We start from the raw sequence: 18,500 nt of genomic DNA, 5'->3' as shown, positions 1-18,500 counted from the left end.
GTATGAGGAGCACGCTTCCTGGCATCTTTGACAGCTGTATCTGAAGATATGTCTGAAGGCCCATCTGAAGTGACTCCTCTGGGCACACTTCAGTCAGATACAGCTGTCAAAGATAGTAAAAGCAACAGAGCAGTGTGTGCACTTTATATGTCTTGAAAATATATAATATTTATAATATTATATATTTTTATAATACATGTATAACCATAACATAAACCTAATATAAAAGTCATGCTGGCAAAAGAATCACTTTCTGAATTAAAGACTCAAATCACCTTCACTATTTATTCAGCTACATGTCACACCTGTTATAGCTGAGATGAAAATGAATTGGAAGAAGAAATTAATCATCAATATAAACACAGTGTCTATGTGTGATTATCTGTTGAGTGGAAAAAAGCTAATACAATGTAATTAGACCAGTCACTGAGAGGGAACAGGATTTATTTGGTAATGTGTTATCAATGCCTTGAAAATACACCAAAAAGGATTGAAGAACTTCAAGCCAAGAAAATAATACATTACGATAATTATTTTTCACGTGCATATATTGTTCAAGATTGGCCTCAGTTTTGGAAATTAATGAGTGGGAAAGCCTAGTTTTCCTAATGCATATTTTAATATTTATTTGTCAGGTTTTTATAAAATAGTTAATCTTTTTGTGTATCGTTTGGTAATTTTGATAGACTAGACTTGTAATTGACCAATCAGAAGGCAGAAATAATGGACCAATCATCAAGATGTACTTGAACTATTCTAGAATAACACTAAATCAAAGTTGTCTTTGGACATCAACTATGAAATTGGAGAAACAAATGTATTCAGAACTGCCAAACAAATTAATTTGATGTTACTATCTTCATCTTTACCAGTAATGCCAAATCATTATTATAAATACTAGTACCCTGACAGTCCAGTGTGCTAGGGGAGACCATCAAACGTGCCGATAAAGTACGGAGAATAAGTATCCACAGAATGATTACCCAGCGCAAGACGGACAATTAACTGAAATGTAAGAATGTTGGGCTACAAAGCCTAAAGTCATGAGTTCAAATCCTATACACCGCAATCCATTCTACGAACCTCCAATAGTGGCTTCGGACTGACACGGCTCTTCTTATAGTAAAGAAGATCAATAATTTAGTAATTCAGTGTTGTATGTCATCCTGTACTTTGTTTGTTTTTATTTGTTCAAAATAATATTATTGTAACTACTCTCGATTTCATAGTTTTTATATTGGCCTTGTGATAGTGAGATGGTAAATTAACAGATTGATCATAATCTTCCGATAGCGGAGTTATCTGTTCACACACCTAGTCTAGGTTCTTGTAATAGGTGTAATAATGTAAACATTTGTATGAATATGCCATGTTGAATATTATTTTCACAGCAAGCAAGCTGTTAATGGAATGAGCAACATGCTGCCTAATTAGCTGGCTACTTGTTGCTCTGTAGCTGTACTAGTTGTTGCTACAACAACACCTAGTAAGTGCGGCTTTTGTATTCATCTGGAGTTATCTACCCTTGCTTCTTGTGCCATTTGTGTGCTATGTTGAATATAAATTCTACAGCAAGTAAGCAATTAATAGACTAAGGTAGCTGGTTACTTGTTGTATGTTGTTACTACAGCAACAGTTGCTTAGTGCAAACCCTTGGGGGTGGTATTTGGAATTATCTACCCTTGTTTCTTCCAACTTGTGTACATGTAGTAAAGAGTCGCTGCTATGGGACACCTGAACCACTTCTTATGGATTTGACTTGCTTATGGATTGAAGTTATCCCTTAAGCAAGTGTCAATCAACTTGGTCAGCTAAAGGTAGTGTAGAGCTCCCCTATGTATGCTGACCCATTGAGACACGCTTACCGATATAGTAGAAACTATAGCCTTCATATCTATTCACACACAATCTCATACATAAATTTACACCTTAACCTGAATGGACAAGAATACTAAGCGTCTCATGCATTGTGAAAGCTCTGCCTAACGTTCTACTGCTAAGAACATACCGCATACCGTAATTAGAGCAGCACTAGTATACTAATAAGTGTGTAGGAATGAACTTGGAACCATATTACTAATTTGAATATGCAATGCTGCCTCAGAATATTGTTGAAAAAAGTTATAACTAGTATTTATTGGTTGTGGTGCGTGTGAATGAAATAGATACCAGCCATGACCGATAAACACAGAGCCAAATAGTATAAATTATCATTAGTAGAATTCAAAAATATTTTCTATTACCGGTACATTAAAATTAGGAGATATAAGTGCCATCAAGACAAGTATGAAGAAAGTAGGTGCGGACCATAGCTATAATATGCAGACTGATTTAAAGTTTTACTGAACAAACAGTTTAATTCAATATATATATATATATTGAATATATATTATATATAATATATATAATACGGTATATTGTCTCTACATGGTTAAAAGAGGCACATGTGTATGCTTAGGAAAACCTGTACTTATTATCAAGCATATCATAGCTAGTTAAAATAACAAAAGGGTTTTTGCATGAACTCCTGGCAAGTATTGCAGAAATTCTTGTGAAATATATGTAAAAAATAGAGCGGAATGGAAATGTTGGATTCATCCAAAATGGAAGCTTCGATGATGATGCTATTATAAAAATTTCCTAAAAGAAATAATATGAATGCTGACAACTCCCAAAAATATCAGAACTTTTACTTACTCATTACTTGATAGTTTTTCTCTCCTCTCCTTTTAATGTTGTAGTAGGTTTAATATAGAACCCATTACTTGATCAGATTGAGTGCAGTACCTGCACCAGAAATGCAAACCAACTCAACTCATAGTTGACCCAATTTTAACATCTTGCTAAACTCACGCTACTATAGCTATTTAGCAGGCTCTGAGCTCTTCAGTACATGTGTAAATACACCTCATCCCTCTCTAAACCCTCTATTGAATGTCTGAACTATACATGGTCTTTTAACCAGCCTATTATTTTCATGTCTTCCCTTTTGTTCTCATAGACATAAACGGAAATATGCGCTTTACAAGTCTGTTTATTTCACCTAACTTCATTCTGTCAATTTTTTTTCTACCTTACTGAACATATGCCTCAAAAAGACTCGGTCTACGTAGTCTATGTGGGGTCACTTGTTACTTTTACATATTTTCAACATCTAATTTACATTAATTGTCAGCCACACATTTTTAAAGACCATGTAGCATGTGCAAATCTTTAGATATAGACGGCCAGAATGTCAAGTCCTAGTTAGATGGTTCTGTATCAGTAGAGAATGAGAGGGCTGGTTTCATCACTTCATGGTTGCAGCAAAACCTGCTAATTTGACGTCAACAATGGCGTCTTTGATTATATTCAATTGGTTTCAGGCAACATCCTATAGACTCATAGAGACTTGTACATAATATCTTCAACCATTAAAGAATCACCACTCTTATAAAATCTGTCTTTCCTTTATAAGTAGTAACTATTATAAAATCTCTAGCATATACGAAGAAATGAAGACAGTTATTCAGAACTAGCTTAATACAAAAGCTGATATTGTTCATGAAATGTAAAATGAAAATATAAAAAGAATTGTTAACAATATATAATAATGCGAGAGAGTATAATAAATATCTGTGTGCATTTAACCAACATGATATATAATTCCATGTGGACAGGATTGTCAGATTTTGGCATCAGTACATAAGCAACTCCTTTTCTATTCTAAAAATGTCAAGTTATCTCGTACAATCTACAGCAAATGGATGATTAGAATTTGAGTTCCGGATGTCAATTTAAGCAGAAAGCGTGATAACAGAACGGCCATGCTGAAGTACTTATGCAAAATAGGATAATATCTGTGTTGAACAACAGTTTACCAAATACATGTTCTGCTCGCACAATATTTCTGTAACAGCTATGCGCTTGCTCGGCTGCTGCTAAACATGTTTCTAACAAAAAACAGGGCGGGCTGCTAGTAACAGTAATAATAAAGCTTTACTAATACGGTTAGTAGATAATATCACTAATGAAAAACATTTGTAAAGGAATTGTGGGTAAGAAAAATGACAAGAAATATGCTGAAGTTGGGATTTTCACATTCCATCTGTCTCGTTGTATTTGCTTTCAGTGGCAGCGAAGAAGTCGTCGAGAAAACCATGAAGATAATCGAAAGTCGGTCGATTTTGCGCATCTTTGTCCCAGCACTGTTTCATGATGTCATATAATTGGTCAGGGCAATCCTTAGGCTTAGGATGACGATAGCCTCTGTCAATCTGATCCAATACCTCACGGTTAGCCATGCCTGCAACAATTCTTGTTTTGAACACATCTGTCATAAAATTAAAAAAGAGTGGCCATTTCCACATACAATCATGGTTAAAAACTATTTGGACGGTCCCAGCTTAAATCTTTCAATTCGCACAACTTGTTAACAACAGTACAAAAACAGTAAAGTAATGGCCATGAATGGAGTATTTGCTGAAAGAATAGAAAGGTTCTCTTTTACCTGGATAAGGTATCTGTCCATAGGTTATGATCTCGACAAGAAGTATTCCGAATGACCACACATCAGACTTGATAGTGAATTTGCTCATCATAGCTGCCTCCGGAGCAGTCCACTTGATTGGAAATTTCGACCCTGTCAGAAAAACAACCAATAAACTAATCTTTAAGCTCACCAGTCAGGCGACCTTGCAGTTGGGTCATAATATAAAAATTGATTCCTAATCTAAAAATGTAGTATTAAATAACTAGAATTTCCCCTGTCATATAGCCCACGACCAAAGTGATATTGGACAAAAAAGGGTTAAAAAAGTAGTCAGCAGGAATTGACAGAGTATAGTGTAAATGAGAGCTGTTCCAGATGATATAAAATAAATTTGAGGGTGCACAACTCCAAAAAGGTGCAACTAACAATTTATTTTGGAGGTAAAGTTGAGTTGAAACTAGGTACATATATGAGTAATTGGTTAATTGTTGATAGTACAGTTGTATTTGGTAGTGTAATATAAACAGATATATAAAGGTGAAAAAGTTCTACTTTAGATGTGTTAGTATAGAAAAATGTTAGGAATGTTGTGAATGTAAAGTATATGGGGGATGTAAAGTTGTATATAAAGTAATAGCAATGGAATAATGGTATATGATATAGAATAATGTTGTAAATAGATTTATATGTAGGCCCTATATATGTAGAGTATTTTGTATATGAACGAATAACAAAGGAAATATATAATAATCGAATTATAGAAAAGGAGACATATAAAGTGTTTAGAAAAAATTCATATAGAAAAAAATAGAAATAGTTTTGTTAGATAAGTGCAGTGTTCTGTTAAAGGTTGCGCAGTCAAGTCTCCTCGCTTTTACGTTGTAAGATTTGGTCATTGATAGCTAATCGAGTGATGCGCTCCCTAGCAATGTTGTTAACAAGTAAGTCATTAATGTTTCGAACTCGAGAGAGGGAAGAGTTTAGTTCATATTGGAAAAAGTTTGTTTTCTGTTACAACGGTAAGATATTGAGAGTTGGTTTGTGTGAGCCGATGAATAGTAACTTTAAGATCTTGAAATTGGATTTTACTGAAGGTACGGAAATTTTTCAGTTTCCCTAATAATAGGGAAAAGTATAGTTCAGTAAAATCTAATCTCAAGATCTCAAAGTTACTATTCTCAATATTTTACCGTTGTAACAGGAAATGAACTTTTTCCAATATGAACTATACTCTTCCGAGAGAGACCAACAAACGATATTCTAATAATCCGATAATTTCGGCCATAGATTGGTGAAATAACCACGTTTTTCTTGTGAGATGCGCACGGCTTTATGGTTCTACTATCTGTCGCACGGCTTTATGGGCGTTTTGTTGGCCGGTCTTAATTTTGATTAGAAAGGCTTGTCAGGTTAAAATGGCAATTTTAGGACAAATTAATCTTTCTAGTTATGTATAATCCGATCAGATGGGTAAGTTTTAGGATATTGTCGACACTTCAACAACTTGGTAACATATTTAAATAGGTTTATATGTGTTTTGTATCATTGTTATACTTGAAGGAGTCAACAGAAAAAGGGTTAAATTTTTTGATGAGATTTCGGTACAAGGATTTGGAAATGGCTGTTGGGAGGATACTTTTCGGGAGTTGTGTTCACATATGCATTTATCATAAAGCTCTCAAACACTCGCTTCGATCGTGTTTGGTCGTGGGAAAATTCTAAGTTTTTAAAAGCACCTTGAATTGTTTTGTAGTAAGCGCATGCCTGCTAATATGTAGCGTACACAAGTAATAGACTGTAAGATGATGAAATGGATAAATAACAGAGAGTGTTTTCAGCAAACTATTGTAAAAGTGGTGATTCTCAAAATGCCGATTCAACTACTTTACTTCATGAACTAGAGAATACGATTTAGAAGAATTACTTTCTAAAACTATGCTTATCCAAGTGATGCTCAGAGAATAACTCTATGGATGATGAAAGATGCCAAAAACAACATCAATTTAAAGTTATATCTCCCAAAAGCTATTCTAGATATATTTCGATTTCCTTTATAACGAGCAGCATATAATAGAGTGCAGACCAACCTTGTTGTGCATTGTACTCATCATCCTGAATGAGTCGAGCCATACCAAAGTCAGCAATCTTCACAATATTGTTGTCACCAACGAGCACATTTCTTGCCGCCAGATCACGGTGGATGTAGTGCTCCTGCTCGAGGTAAGCCATCCCACTTGCCACCTACGACAAGAATCAGTAACAGTCAATCACCGAAGTAAAGTCGAGATAAAACACATGTAAAGATCTCTTTTGAAAGTGATGCATACATGTAATGTGCATCAATGACATGTTTTGGGAACATGTCAATTCAGTTATCAGAAAACGTCAAAAAGACAGTCGATAGTTGCCAGTGTGTCTTGGTTCAGTTGCTGTGAAACTGATCATAAAATTCCTTTACACTCATTTACTTTTAGGTCAGAGGTTCTCAAGCTTTAAATTGTAGCCTTCAGCTTCAAGTCCATACTAGCTGGTAATCTGGTGCGCTATAAGTGATTGTAAGTGTGCCGATGAAGTACGTATATAGAGAATAAGTAACTGCACAATTATTCAGAAATGTTTCATGTTATTCAAAGTTTGATTTCTGTGCAAGGTAATGTTTTTTCCTATCAATTGTAGTGGCTTAAAGTGGCTTCGGACAGACAGACGCATGCGGCTCTTATTATAGTAAAAATTAGGAAGAAAAAATGAAGTTTTGTCAGTTTTGTGCTGCTTTGGATAACAGTAGGGGAGAAGTGGGTAATATGGACAGTTTTTCTTTTCGTTACAGTTACCACTATTCTATTTACTTTAGAATACTCTAAATTATATCTTTAGCTTGCAGGGTTTGTTGGCTCTCTTTTCTTAATTTCATGTTTTGTAATACAAGCAATACTTTTTCCAGAATCCACCATTTCGTAAACCCCAAAATTGTCCACATTACCCACCATCGGTGGGTAATGTGGACAGGTGCACTGGGTAATGTGAACATGTCATTTTTTGTCATTAAAAGTAAAAGTTTCTCAGATAGTTAAATGACTGATATTTTAGATAATTAGATAATTTAGATAACAGTACTAAGAATAAACTTGAAAAAATATTAAAAGGCACTGTTTTACTTTTTAATAATTAAACTAATCTATGAAAAACCCTTTGGTAAAACTTAACGTTTTACCTCAAATTTGTTGACTAGGAGCACAAATAGATATTTTGAAGATACACAATAATGAAGAGAACGTCATTTCATCTACGCCGAATTACTTCACGCAGGTAAGGCACTCAGCCAATGAGACATACCTGAGCTGCGAAATCAATAAGCTGATGCAAAGGTATCTTATGACCATTTTCTCTGAGGTAGCCAAGCAAGGCCCCGTTGCGCATGAGCTCTGTGATAATGTAGATGGGTTCCTCTAAGGAGCAGACAGCATACAGCTACAAAGAAGACAACTCCCTCTTGACACAGTCTCGTCAAGACATCTTTGCATGTAAATGATTACTTATCGAAAAATTTATTGTATTGCCAGGCAGTTTATATGAACAGCAAACATCTTTCTTGAGGGTATCACTGTTATTTAGCTGTCATTACTATTATGATTATTTCAAGGAGAGAACTAAGCAAATGAATGGAAATATTCAAAAATTGAAACTCGTCAATGAATCTGTAATTAGACTACCGCAGATTCAGTTGCCATGAGATAATGGAGAAGAGTTAGCATGAAAGTGAAACATCTGAGATGAGAAAACTGATAAAATTTTTGTCTTTTACAAAAGTTAATAAGAAATACTACTAAATCTAAGGCATTGGGTAACACGCTAAATTTTTGATGCGTTAACCATATGAAAAAGTAATAATATAAGGTTTGGCATGTTCACAATTGTGTCCGCAACCCTTCAACAAAAATGCATGACTAATATCGTTAGACTTGTGAAAAGCAAAGCTATAAAGCATTCCAAAGGCTAATCCCAAGTCAACTACAATGGTGAGTTGTTTTTCTACAACTTCAAGGGTATAATGCACAAAAGATTAAAATAGCTGGTGGGCTAATCATGGCTGCCTCATCCCATTCTCCTGATAGATGTTTCCGGGTTCTTACTAGATAGTGATGCCTCTACTCGATTCACTTGACTGGATACACCAACTAGTGATTTATTACATTTTATGAAAACATGCATTCGTCAGGCAAATCTATATATGGGTTTAATGAATCACACAGATGACACACAGCATGCCTTTTGCTATGACGAAGAAATCAAGAGAGCCAATCTGGTACAATCCTATTGAAAAATTTATTTTGCAAGAATTTGGAAAACTTAGCTATGATGAATATTCACCTGCACAAGCTTGTTGTGTCGACATGTTTTCATTATAGCAGCTTCGGTGAGGAAAGCCTGAGGAGACATGGTACCAGGTTTTAATGTCTTCACTGCGACATCAGTAGAGTTATTCCAAGTACCTATAGAGTGCAAACTGCCATTAGCATTTATAGATTTCCTCCAGAACTAAAGGCGTAAACCCTGTCAGCTTTCACCGTTGCTATGAAAGCCAGATGCCTTTTGACACAAAAATGGTTAACATAATTTCAAATTGAATACGTGTCTTTACATACCAAAGTAACCAAAAGAACTGTGAGGTATGACTCAGAGACTGCCGATAACAATGTGTTGATAAAATTAGCATTTTGATTTCTGCACATTGATATGCAAATAAGACAAAACTAAAAAAATTAACAGAGAAATGGAAGTCTACCTTTCCAGACTTCACCAAACTGGCCAGCACCAAGACGATCTTCCATCCTGAGGGAAGAGCGAGGAATCTCCCAGTCATCTTTAGTCGCGTGAGAGAGGTCTTTGAGTATGGGGGCATTCGCTGGACAGGACTTACTCAACTTGCAACACAGCCCATCAGCATTTCCTTTAATACGATAATATCTAATATTTATACTGTAACTGTAAATCTATGGCTTAACGTTACAACAGCAAATAAAACTATTGGTTGGCTTATAACAGTAGATAGATGGGTTAATATCACAAATGCGAATAGAACTTTTGCCTATGTTCGGTTGTATTTTAATAGATAATGTACACTTTGTAATACATGGTACTTGAGAGCATAGAAGCTTTTTATAGTTGCGGTTCTGGCGCTAGATGAAAACAGGTCTTTGCCAGATTAAAAGCTTCAGGAAGAGCCCATAAACTGGTATCATCATCCATAATTTACACTTGAATGGCCCTCAGATTCACCAACTTCAGTTTTGCAACAGCCTTGACCAATCTAACATGTGCCAGTCACAAATATGTTTCTCATGCACATTTTACGTCTGGAGGTAGAACCAGGACCCGAAAGACTAATGGATTGGTGAATCATTGACAAGAGGTTTTACTTCCACTTCAAGCCCTCAGATTGACAGGTCCAACAGATGCGGTCACTTACCAGGGAAATGTGAGGGCGTCAAATTTGAATTCGGTAATAAGCCTAGCCGGGCTAATAGAGGAATATGCGTAAGATAGATACATAACGTAGGAAGCCACAAAAACAATGAGCAAGACAGGACAATGAGTAATTGAATAATCACTCCAGACCATAATTTCAATGCTACTTATAGGAGAGATTTCACCATGGTTGAGGTACAATTTTATGTACCGTAGCATTTCTCAGGCAATATACACACATATATACGTATGTTTGTTACCCAAGTAATGCTTGACAAGCTGATCCAGAGTCTTGAAAGTGATTCTTGTACTAATATAAAAACCACCATTATCCATATTTCTGATTCGATAGTGCTTGACAATTGGTCCTCTGGCTGGATCATTATATTTGACTGACAGGGAGTACTGCCCTAAAAGGAAAAAATGCACTGACTCACCACTTTCAAAATAGTTCAAGAAAAGTTTGTCAAAGAAATAAGATTGTGCAATACAGGAAGTGACACCAAACAATTTCAAAGTGATGCAGCCATTCGTGTAATGTTCATTGAATAAGATATGCCAGTTACAAAAGCTGAGCAATTGCCCAAACAAATGAGACGCAGAAAGTTGTTAAGTTGTGGCTGGGCTGATGTGACAAAAAAGAAAACCATAATAGTTGAGTAGGTTGATGGTGACTGACCGGGTTATATCACTCGACGAGTCAAAACTACTAATGCTAAAATTACAACCGAGAAACTTTTAGATTGCTGAAAAACTGACTATGAAGTGATTTCCGCGATGCAACACGATCTTCCGACTCCCAATTTCATGCAGCCAGCAACAAATCCGGTCATTCTGCCACACATAAGTAAAAGCTGCGAGTGCGATAATAGTCTCGAGGATCATGATTGGATCAGAAAAAGCTAACATCAACGAGCACTGCTTAGAAAATTCATATAAAAATCTTTCGACAAGAAAAAAGTGAGTAATCATGTAGCGGAATTGACAAGAATACATACAGTCTTTATTGGTGTCTTCTAAAAAGAAGAAGTGGTCGACAGTCATGCTAAAGCTTTGCAAAATCACACAACATTTACAGATTGGTTATAGACCGCTCTATTTTTATTGCAACAATGCCAGTTTTGTAAAGAATGAAAACTTACTGTAACTACATGTACATGCCATCATAAGGAGGCTATCTACTTAGGGATAACTGCAATGTAGCACCTTCAGATTAAAGAAATACAAATTAAAGCTTTTAAGGAAAAAATCCATCTCAGCCATGGAAATTGTGTAACTGCAATGTTTTAAAGAACATTCCTTAAATACAAGTTCATTTAAATATAAACTAACATAAATTAATAACAAACATACTTGGCTGTTAAAAGTTGGCATTAAAAACCAACATCAGAGCTTTTTGGAATAACTTAGCAAGGTAAGGAAGTGGCATCGCCTGGTCACATAGCTCATAGACCATGCTGTTATAATGCACCTAGAAGTGTTTGCAGCGAAGCACACAGAGCCAGCAGTGAATGTTCATGGAGACTATAGGAAACAATAGCTCAAGTTGTGTGAAAGGAGAGAGGATATGATAAGACCTGCAGTTGTTATCAATTACCAAATGCCATTTCTCAAACTGAGGTCTCCTTGTCAAGAATGACAGAAATAATAAACTTTGATGGCCGGGGTTAGAGGTAATTGTGAACATTGACTATGATAATGAGCGGGTAGAAAAAGGAGACCCGTGTGGCTAGATGCAGACACCTTAGTGCTTTACGCTGACCCTATAACATAGGCGCTTACCTTCAGCGGTCTCACTGGATCGGATGAGAAATGTTCCAAATGGATTTGCATCATTGAGCACCAATTTTTCCGCATCTTTTCGGTTAATCTTCATGAACCAACTAAAAGACCATTTGAAATGTCAAGCAATAACAGGGATATTTCGTCAGAACAACATCGAGAATCATTCTTTGACTGCAACATGCACATTTTCATGTACTCGATACTAGCAGCGTTACCCCAGAGTCATGGCTGTGCAATAACACTTACTCATAACTTTCCAAAGAGCTTTCCACAGCCACGTAGTTGTTTGGAATGTAGCCTTGCAGCTTAGTAGTCAGATGTTCCACATACCACCAGTCCTGGTCACTGTCAAGCATAAATGTCTATCAGTGTTAGGTCTACGAATTTAAAGATATTGTAGTGATGATTCTTAGAGTAAATATAGCCTATATGATCGTCCTACCAAAAATTGTAAAATGACAACAAATAATTGTAAATAACAACAAATAATTGTAAATAACAACAAATAATTGTAAATAATAACAAGTAATTGCGAACTTTACCAAGTTTGTAAGAAATTAAAGAGCTTGGCTATGGATGGTTGCAATGCATTACAAGGAAATAATTTATCTAAATTTCTAGCTTATTAGGCCAATCGAACGGTTCTTTGACATTGTTTTTTAGAGGCCAGTTGGACAGATCTTTACAACATAGACTGTTAAAGAGCCAATTGAACTGGTTCTAAAAACACTTGCAGTTTTATCAAAGGCCCATTACAATACTTTCTTATTCAGATATATAATCGTACAACAGCTGTACCGCAATCACTCACGCTGAAGGTGTCTATGATGCTGTATCTGATATGCCGGCACTACAAACTGACCTGTCATTTACGATCATCATACGGTCACCCTTGTTAAAGGACAGATCTTCATCAGTTCTTGCTTGGAAATCATACAAGGCTGAGACGATTTTGGCAGCTAAAATATAAAGCCTTCTAATGAACAACAGGCTGCTGAGGTCAGGTCATGTCCGCCTGCCAAGTCTGCTGCAGCATGCTGCCAAATTTGTTGACATTTTGCTGCTCATCCGTGGACAAATGCTTAAATGCTCTAGCTCATTGGCTGAACGAACAACAAATCAGCTTCTTTTTAAACTCATTCAATTATTAGCATACATCTGGGCTAGATTAGTTGAGAGTTCAAATGAACTGACTGATCTTATTTAAAAGAATCAAATTGATAACTTGTCGATGGCAATTCCGCAATGTAAAGGAAAACAAAAGGGATGGCATAAACTAGGTCAGTTAACAAGAACCACTGAAACAGATCCAATGAAATTGCGCTTTTGTTTAAATGCAAGCAGTGAGTCTTTGGCTAAAGATACTTTCATGGAATATAAAATGACAGCAAAATTTTATATTCAATGAGACAATTTTTTATGCTTCTGACTTTGAAACATGAACATAAGGTTATTTTACAATTTTAAAAGGCACACCTACTCAGAGCAAGCGCACTAGTGCCAAGCTGCTGCTAGGCTGCTCGACTGAGAGTGATAACTGATAAGCAATTCAAACAAATGAGTTTAACAGATAACCAGCAGGAGATAGATAGAGGCAAAGCGTTTTAATGGATTTGGGCGCACTTGTTGCGCGAGTGAATAACGAACTAATTTAAGTAGGCAACAGAATTTAACTTACAGCCTGAAAACAAAAACGAAATCAAATGAAACAACAGCAGATACAACATACAACTTTGGTACGACCGAATAAGATAAACTACAACAACAGTGCCAATACATACGTTGCACAACCTCGAGTCTCTTGTATGTTGCGGAATATACCTCTGCGCTGGTGTAATCAACAGAAGGTTGCTGCTGCACGTTCTTTTTATAATTATGCAACGAAGAAAGTTGTTTGTGAAAATATTTTCTAAGCGTATGTATTCCTTTAGAAGGCCCATCGGCCCTAATCGGTGAATGTAACCTTGCTTGCTTACGGCTCATCGTGAAGCTAGTGAGTGCCATGCCTCGCTGGTGCCCTGCTCACTTTGACCAACCATCACACAAAACCTATCATTATATAGCGATAGTGGCAACCAAGGACACACACCATCAACTCCAAATGATTAATTGGTAGATATCAATTATATATCACAGCCTGATACTGCGCTATCCGCTACGCAGCGGCCCAAACTAAAGAAGAAATGAATAGCTACATTTTTTGATGCCCACTCAGATTCAAATTTTGTTTAAAAAAAAAGAGTAGTTACCTTAAAGAAGTTGCGTTCACAATGAGGCTATTTGTATTGTAAAGTGTATTAGGCTTTACACTGGTTGACACATCTGCAGGGAGTGATGGGATGTATAACGAGTGTTGTATGTATGTACGTACGTACGGTAACCTTTTATTGGCATTAGTAATCATCAACAAAATGATATTTTTTGTTGAATGCCAAAACAAAAATGAGAACCATAAATGAGGAATTAGTTAGGAGTCACCGCCAGTCAAGTGCCTCTGGGTTACCAACAGCTTTTTTATAATGCCTCCATGTCTCCCTACCAGTTTTCATACAGTTGCCAACCACAATGCTGCCATAAATGTCATAACGACCTAACCAAAGACGTTATCAAGATCAGACTTGCTATCACAACTACTGATTCTAGTCGCGACTGACGATAGCCTAACGCTGAACAGATGTATTTAGTATGTTTTTATTAAAAATTCCAAGTAAAGTGATATCCAGGCTAATTATTTACTACAAATGGAGGACATTGTTCTCCGGTAAATTAGCCACCAAATCAATCCAAGTTTTCCTAAAACACCAACAGTTCTAATTAGAAGTAGAATAAAAACATAAAGCCATCCAAGTTTAAAATTATAATAGAATATAATGTGTCAAAATAAATCAGATGTATACCTAAACTTACCAGTTTCATGTCTTTATTGTATACTTTTTACCTTACACTAATAAATTTTTATTTATTTGATTTTTCTTGGTGGCACCACATATTAAACATTTTTTTCAGTCTCCAACATTTTATAGCCAACTCATGCCTACACCAAGACAATTATTTTGCGAGGCGAAGGCCTCCTTACAAAATGCTAGAAAGGTCACATAATTTATAGTCACATGCCCGACTAGTTGGAAAAAGCAGTCTGCTGATGACAGCCAATCAATAATTTCACAGACTAAACAGCAACGAGAATCATTTCTATCGTTTGTTATGAACATGCGCAATGATTCATGATTTAAACAACGCAAATGATTTTTTCGCTGAAAGTTACAGCATCGCTCTTAATGGTGGCATGTAACAGTATTCAATATTCTAAAAAAACTATGTAATGGTATTTTAACCTGTCAAAAAAGTCTGCTCAATTAGAAAGTCTTCTCCGCTGAATTCCGACTCACTACTGATTTGATATTTCAGGGTGACAATGAAAAGCTAAATCTACAAATACTATCATGATAAAAACTCACCTTTCCTTCCTCAACTTCATGCAACTATGACTAACTATGCCATACTTATGTGAGCGTATATTGAACCAACAGCCAAGTCTCGTTCATATAATTGGCAAGATAGTGGCTAACACTTGCAATGGAACAACGTAGCAAATAAAACAGGGTAGAAAATAAAATAAGGATATCTTTTTGCAACTATGGCAAAATATTGCAAAGCTAGACACAAATATAGCATACATAATCGCCGCAGACGTTGATAGGCCTTTGTGCTCCGTTTTTTATATTTATAGCATAATCAAGACAATTAAAAATCGTTCACTAAATTTTGTGCAAATCTTTTTACATTGCATATTGCTTCCAACAGTACATAATATGAACTCATCACCAGGCAGCTTGCAGCACGATGACTTTTAGCAATAACTCACCGCATGATTTATGCTTTTACAAAGACTGCTTTTGTAAAAGTCACAAAGACCATCAAAAATATAAAATTGAAAAAGCACCAGCACAACTAATATGCATAAAAAATGCTTTTCTATTTATGGTTTTTCTATATTTGTGACAGCGCTTTTTGACATTGATACTTTTACATGTATGTTTTTAATCCAACACAAATTGGCCTTACACACCAACAAAACGCCATCCGAGCTGTAACCAACCCAACAGAGAGCTCCGCTATTCCTTTGCATACGAACAACCACTTTGCAAGATTTCAGTCATGTCAGGTGTGACAGCTGCAAATTCTACTCGTTTTACAAAAACTGGCTACTGGGGAAACACCATTATTTTAATCAGGAGTAACTTCTTTGGGAAATGTTTAACACTGCAGGTCAATGACCAAAGTGAACTAATTTTAGTCTGGCTACATGGCCAACTATCCACTTGACTAACTAAAAAGCTTTGCGATACACGCAATGCACGATTTTTTTTGTTTGAGGCCTTTGTAGATCTTTGTTTAAGATAGCCTAATAATTGTCATGAAAGTACACCTTACCAGCAATATAATTATGAGTGTGTTATTATCAACCATGATTTGCCAGGTACGAATTGTTAAAGTATTTATGTCTATTCAGTATCCATTGCTTATCAATATGAACAACATGATGTAGCTATGGTGATAGCTCAAAACTTGCCAAAGTTTATTCCTGATTAGATTTTCGTTTTCATTAAAATTATTTGAATATCACAAAAACACACAGCGTTAATTATATAAAAGCAACTCAGTTTTTAGTTCTTCACATGTTTGAGGAATTTCGTAGGTGTTTGTAATCATTTGTAGTGAGCAGCACATAAACATATCAATGTCAAGATGGCAAACCAAAGAAAAATATAACTTAGGTTAGGACATTAACCAAAATCTGAAAAAGTTATCTGTGCAAAGATTGCAAAACACTCATGCCACAGCTGCATTAAATGCATGGCTGAAAGCAAGTCAACACATTATCATCACTGCCCTATTACATCAAGCAGAAACCATCCTGAGAAGCGATGTGAGCTGCAGCAGAATGCTATCAATTAGTTTTTAGACACAATCTTACGCCAAGCACTCAGCAGCGAAGGAAGTTGTCAAAGTACAATAGGTGGGAGACCAGATTGCTGTGTCAATAGCCTAATCTATTCAAGTTGACTGACTGCGCTACTTCCTCGTTACTAGTCAAAATGCACACAGCGGGTTTCATCACTATTCCAGCTACAGTGCTATGCCCCAACAGCCTCAGCAACCGCCCATCTCAGCTATCTACACTGCCTTTAGAGATCTAAGTTACTACTAACATAGCTTGTCGACTATACAGTAGATATCAGGCTTATTGAACAAGCATGCATTGAGTTGTATTTTACCCATCCATAGCTGTCCTAACATAAGGTTTTGCCTCATGTTATGCCTAATCAGTTATGCTGCCCTAAACAGGACTCAATGAACTCAGATAGAAAAAAACTCTTACATGGTGTAGGTCTCGGGGAATGAGGGGGTGGCGAGACAGGAGGAGGAGCTGATGACATCTGTGTGTTCAAAGTTGTTCGCACAGTTCCATCCACTTGATTAGAACTAGGAGATATGTCAGTGAAGCCGGTTTCGGTTCCACCCGCTGCATTCTCTTTTTTATCTTGTTTGGTTACACAGTTACCCATGTCTGTGGTTAAATAGTTTTCTACAGCAAGAACAATATGGTATGAACTGCAACAAGTGAGAACCCATTCGTAATGTTGATGTATAGTGCACTTACAACGTGACATTTAGTAGAGCTAGACTTTTCATCTGGCACTTCAAACAATTCATGTACACAGCTAGGAGACGTCATTAGCAAAAAGGAGTGCATCACACAATATAACAACTCTTATTTCCATACCCATAATAGTTGTTTTGCATCTATAACGCGTCACAATAAAGCTTACATTATGTTAATAAATAACATCCCTAAACAACTCTAGCCTAGTTGGCTTGAGCGAATGTAACTAACAGGTGAGACAATCCAGCAAAATGCAAAACAGAGCAGTGGTTGTCAACATAATAGAGCGTGCTATTTACAGAAACGCTTGCAGTGATACATGAAGAGACTTACCAGAAAAAAAAATTATGGCAATAGAAAAGAAGAAATACGAGTCCGTCTCAATTATGGTGCAGCCTATAAAGAAGCTCTGTCACACCATGGCCAGAAAAACTCCCTACGAACCAGCCTCTGAAAGCAGAAATGGTTTATCGCTAAAAACTCAGCAGAATATAAAGGTGTATCAAACATTTACATGGAATATGATAATTATTGTGAATTTTTTTTTAAATATACCATTCTGCGAGTTAACGAAGCGGAACCATTTTACTAAACATCATCTCTTAAGGAATGAAGCCTTACTGCTGTGTTAATGGGGTGTAAAAATATAGTTGTGACTAGTTAGAAACAACAGTACGAATAAAAAGACCATCTCAAACAATGCTGTTAATGACCTTCTATTGACTGACAAAAACACCTTGCTGAAAAATCAATAGCAGATTAGGTTTCAACTATACAGCTGCATAGTGAGTGGAACTAAAGAGCATATTTGCATAGTCCATGCGTAACGCAAAACTTGGCCTTTTAGATTTCAGAACAAACAGCAGGTAAAAAGTAACCGTGGATAGTAAAAAAGTCACACTCCCAACTCCGCAATAAGCAAATGTTTAGTTAGTAACTGTGCAGAATCATCGGATTAAACAAAAACGTGAGGATGCACGCACAAAAACTTAAGACAACTTTTAAATCATTGCACTAACACAAACCTTTAATGGGATTAGATTTACTAATGAATAGTATACTTATATTACACTCCATTAACAATTATTATGCGAATATTAAATGTAATTT

The 18,500-nt window shown here is 36.1% G+C and overlaps 1 protein-coding gene across 1 annotated transcript; it reads right to left on the bottom strand.

Annotated features, from left to right (window-relative positions):
• Positions 1-3,326: 3,326 nt before the first annotated feature.
• On the bottom strand, positions 3,327-17,839 carry LOC137393556 (proto-oncogene tyrosine-protein kinase Yrk-like). The gene is made up of 12 exons (XM_068080158.1): positions 17,724-17,839; positions 17,106-17,312; positions 12,585-12,681; positions 11,969-12,067; positions 11,720-11,820; positions 10,198-10,347; positions 9,255-9,419; positions 8,840-8,961; positions 7,805-7,939; positions 6,559-6,712; positions 4,490-4,621; positions 3,327-4,285 (listed from the first exon to the last, which is right to left on the bottom strand). Exons 2-12 carry the CDS (start codon positions 17,290-17,292, stop codon positions 4,077-4,079), a joined length of 1,551 nt encoding a protein of 516 aa, XP_067936259.1. The 5' UTR covers positions 17,293-17,312; positions 17,724-17,839; the 3' UTR covers positions 3,327-4,076.
• Positions 17,840-18,500: the final 661 nt, after the last annotated feature.

Source organism: Watersipora subatra, chromosome 4 (assembly GCF_963576615.1).
Source record: "Watersipora subatra chromosome 4, tzWatSuba1.1, whole genome shotgun sequence".
Taxonomy (NCBI): domain Eukaryota; kingdom Metazoa; phylum Bryozoa; class Gymnolaemata; order Cheilostomatida; family Watersiporidae; genus Watersipora; species Watersipora subatra.
The sequence above is the reverse complement of the archived record's forward strand: the minus strand, read 5'-3'. Positions and strand labels throughout refer to the sequence as shown.

Bases quoted from the DNA above. Each gene is read 5' to 3' on its own strand.
- LOC137393556 (XM_068080158.1), bottom strand. From the start codon at position 17,292: ATGGGTAACTGTGTAACCAAACAAGATAAAAAAGAGAATGCAGCGGGT. The intron at 7,940-8,839 runs GTGAATATTCAT...TCTTCTTTGTAG, and splicing joins GACACAACAAGCTTGTGCAG to CTGTATGCTGTCTGCTCCTT. The intron at 4,622-6,558 runs GTTGGTCTGCAC...TTTTTCTGACAG, and splicing joins TGAGTACAATGCACAACAAG to GGTCGAAATTTCCAATCAAG.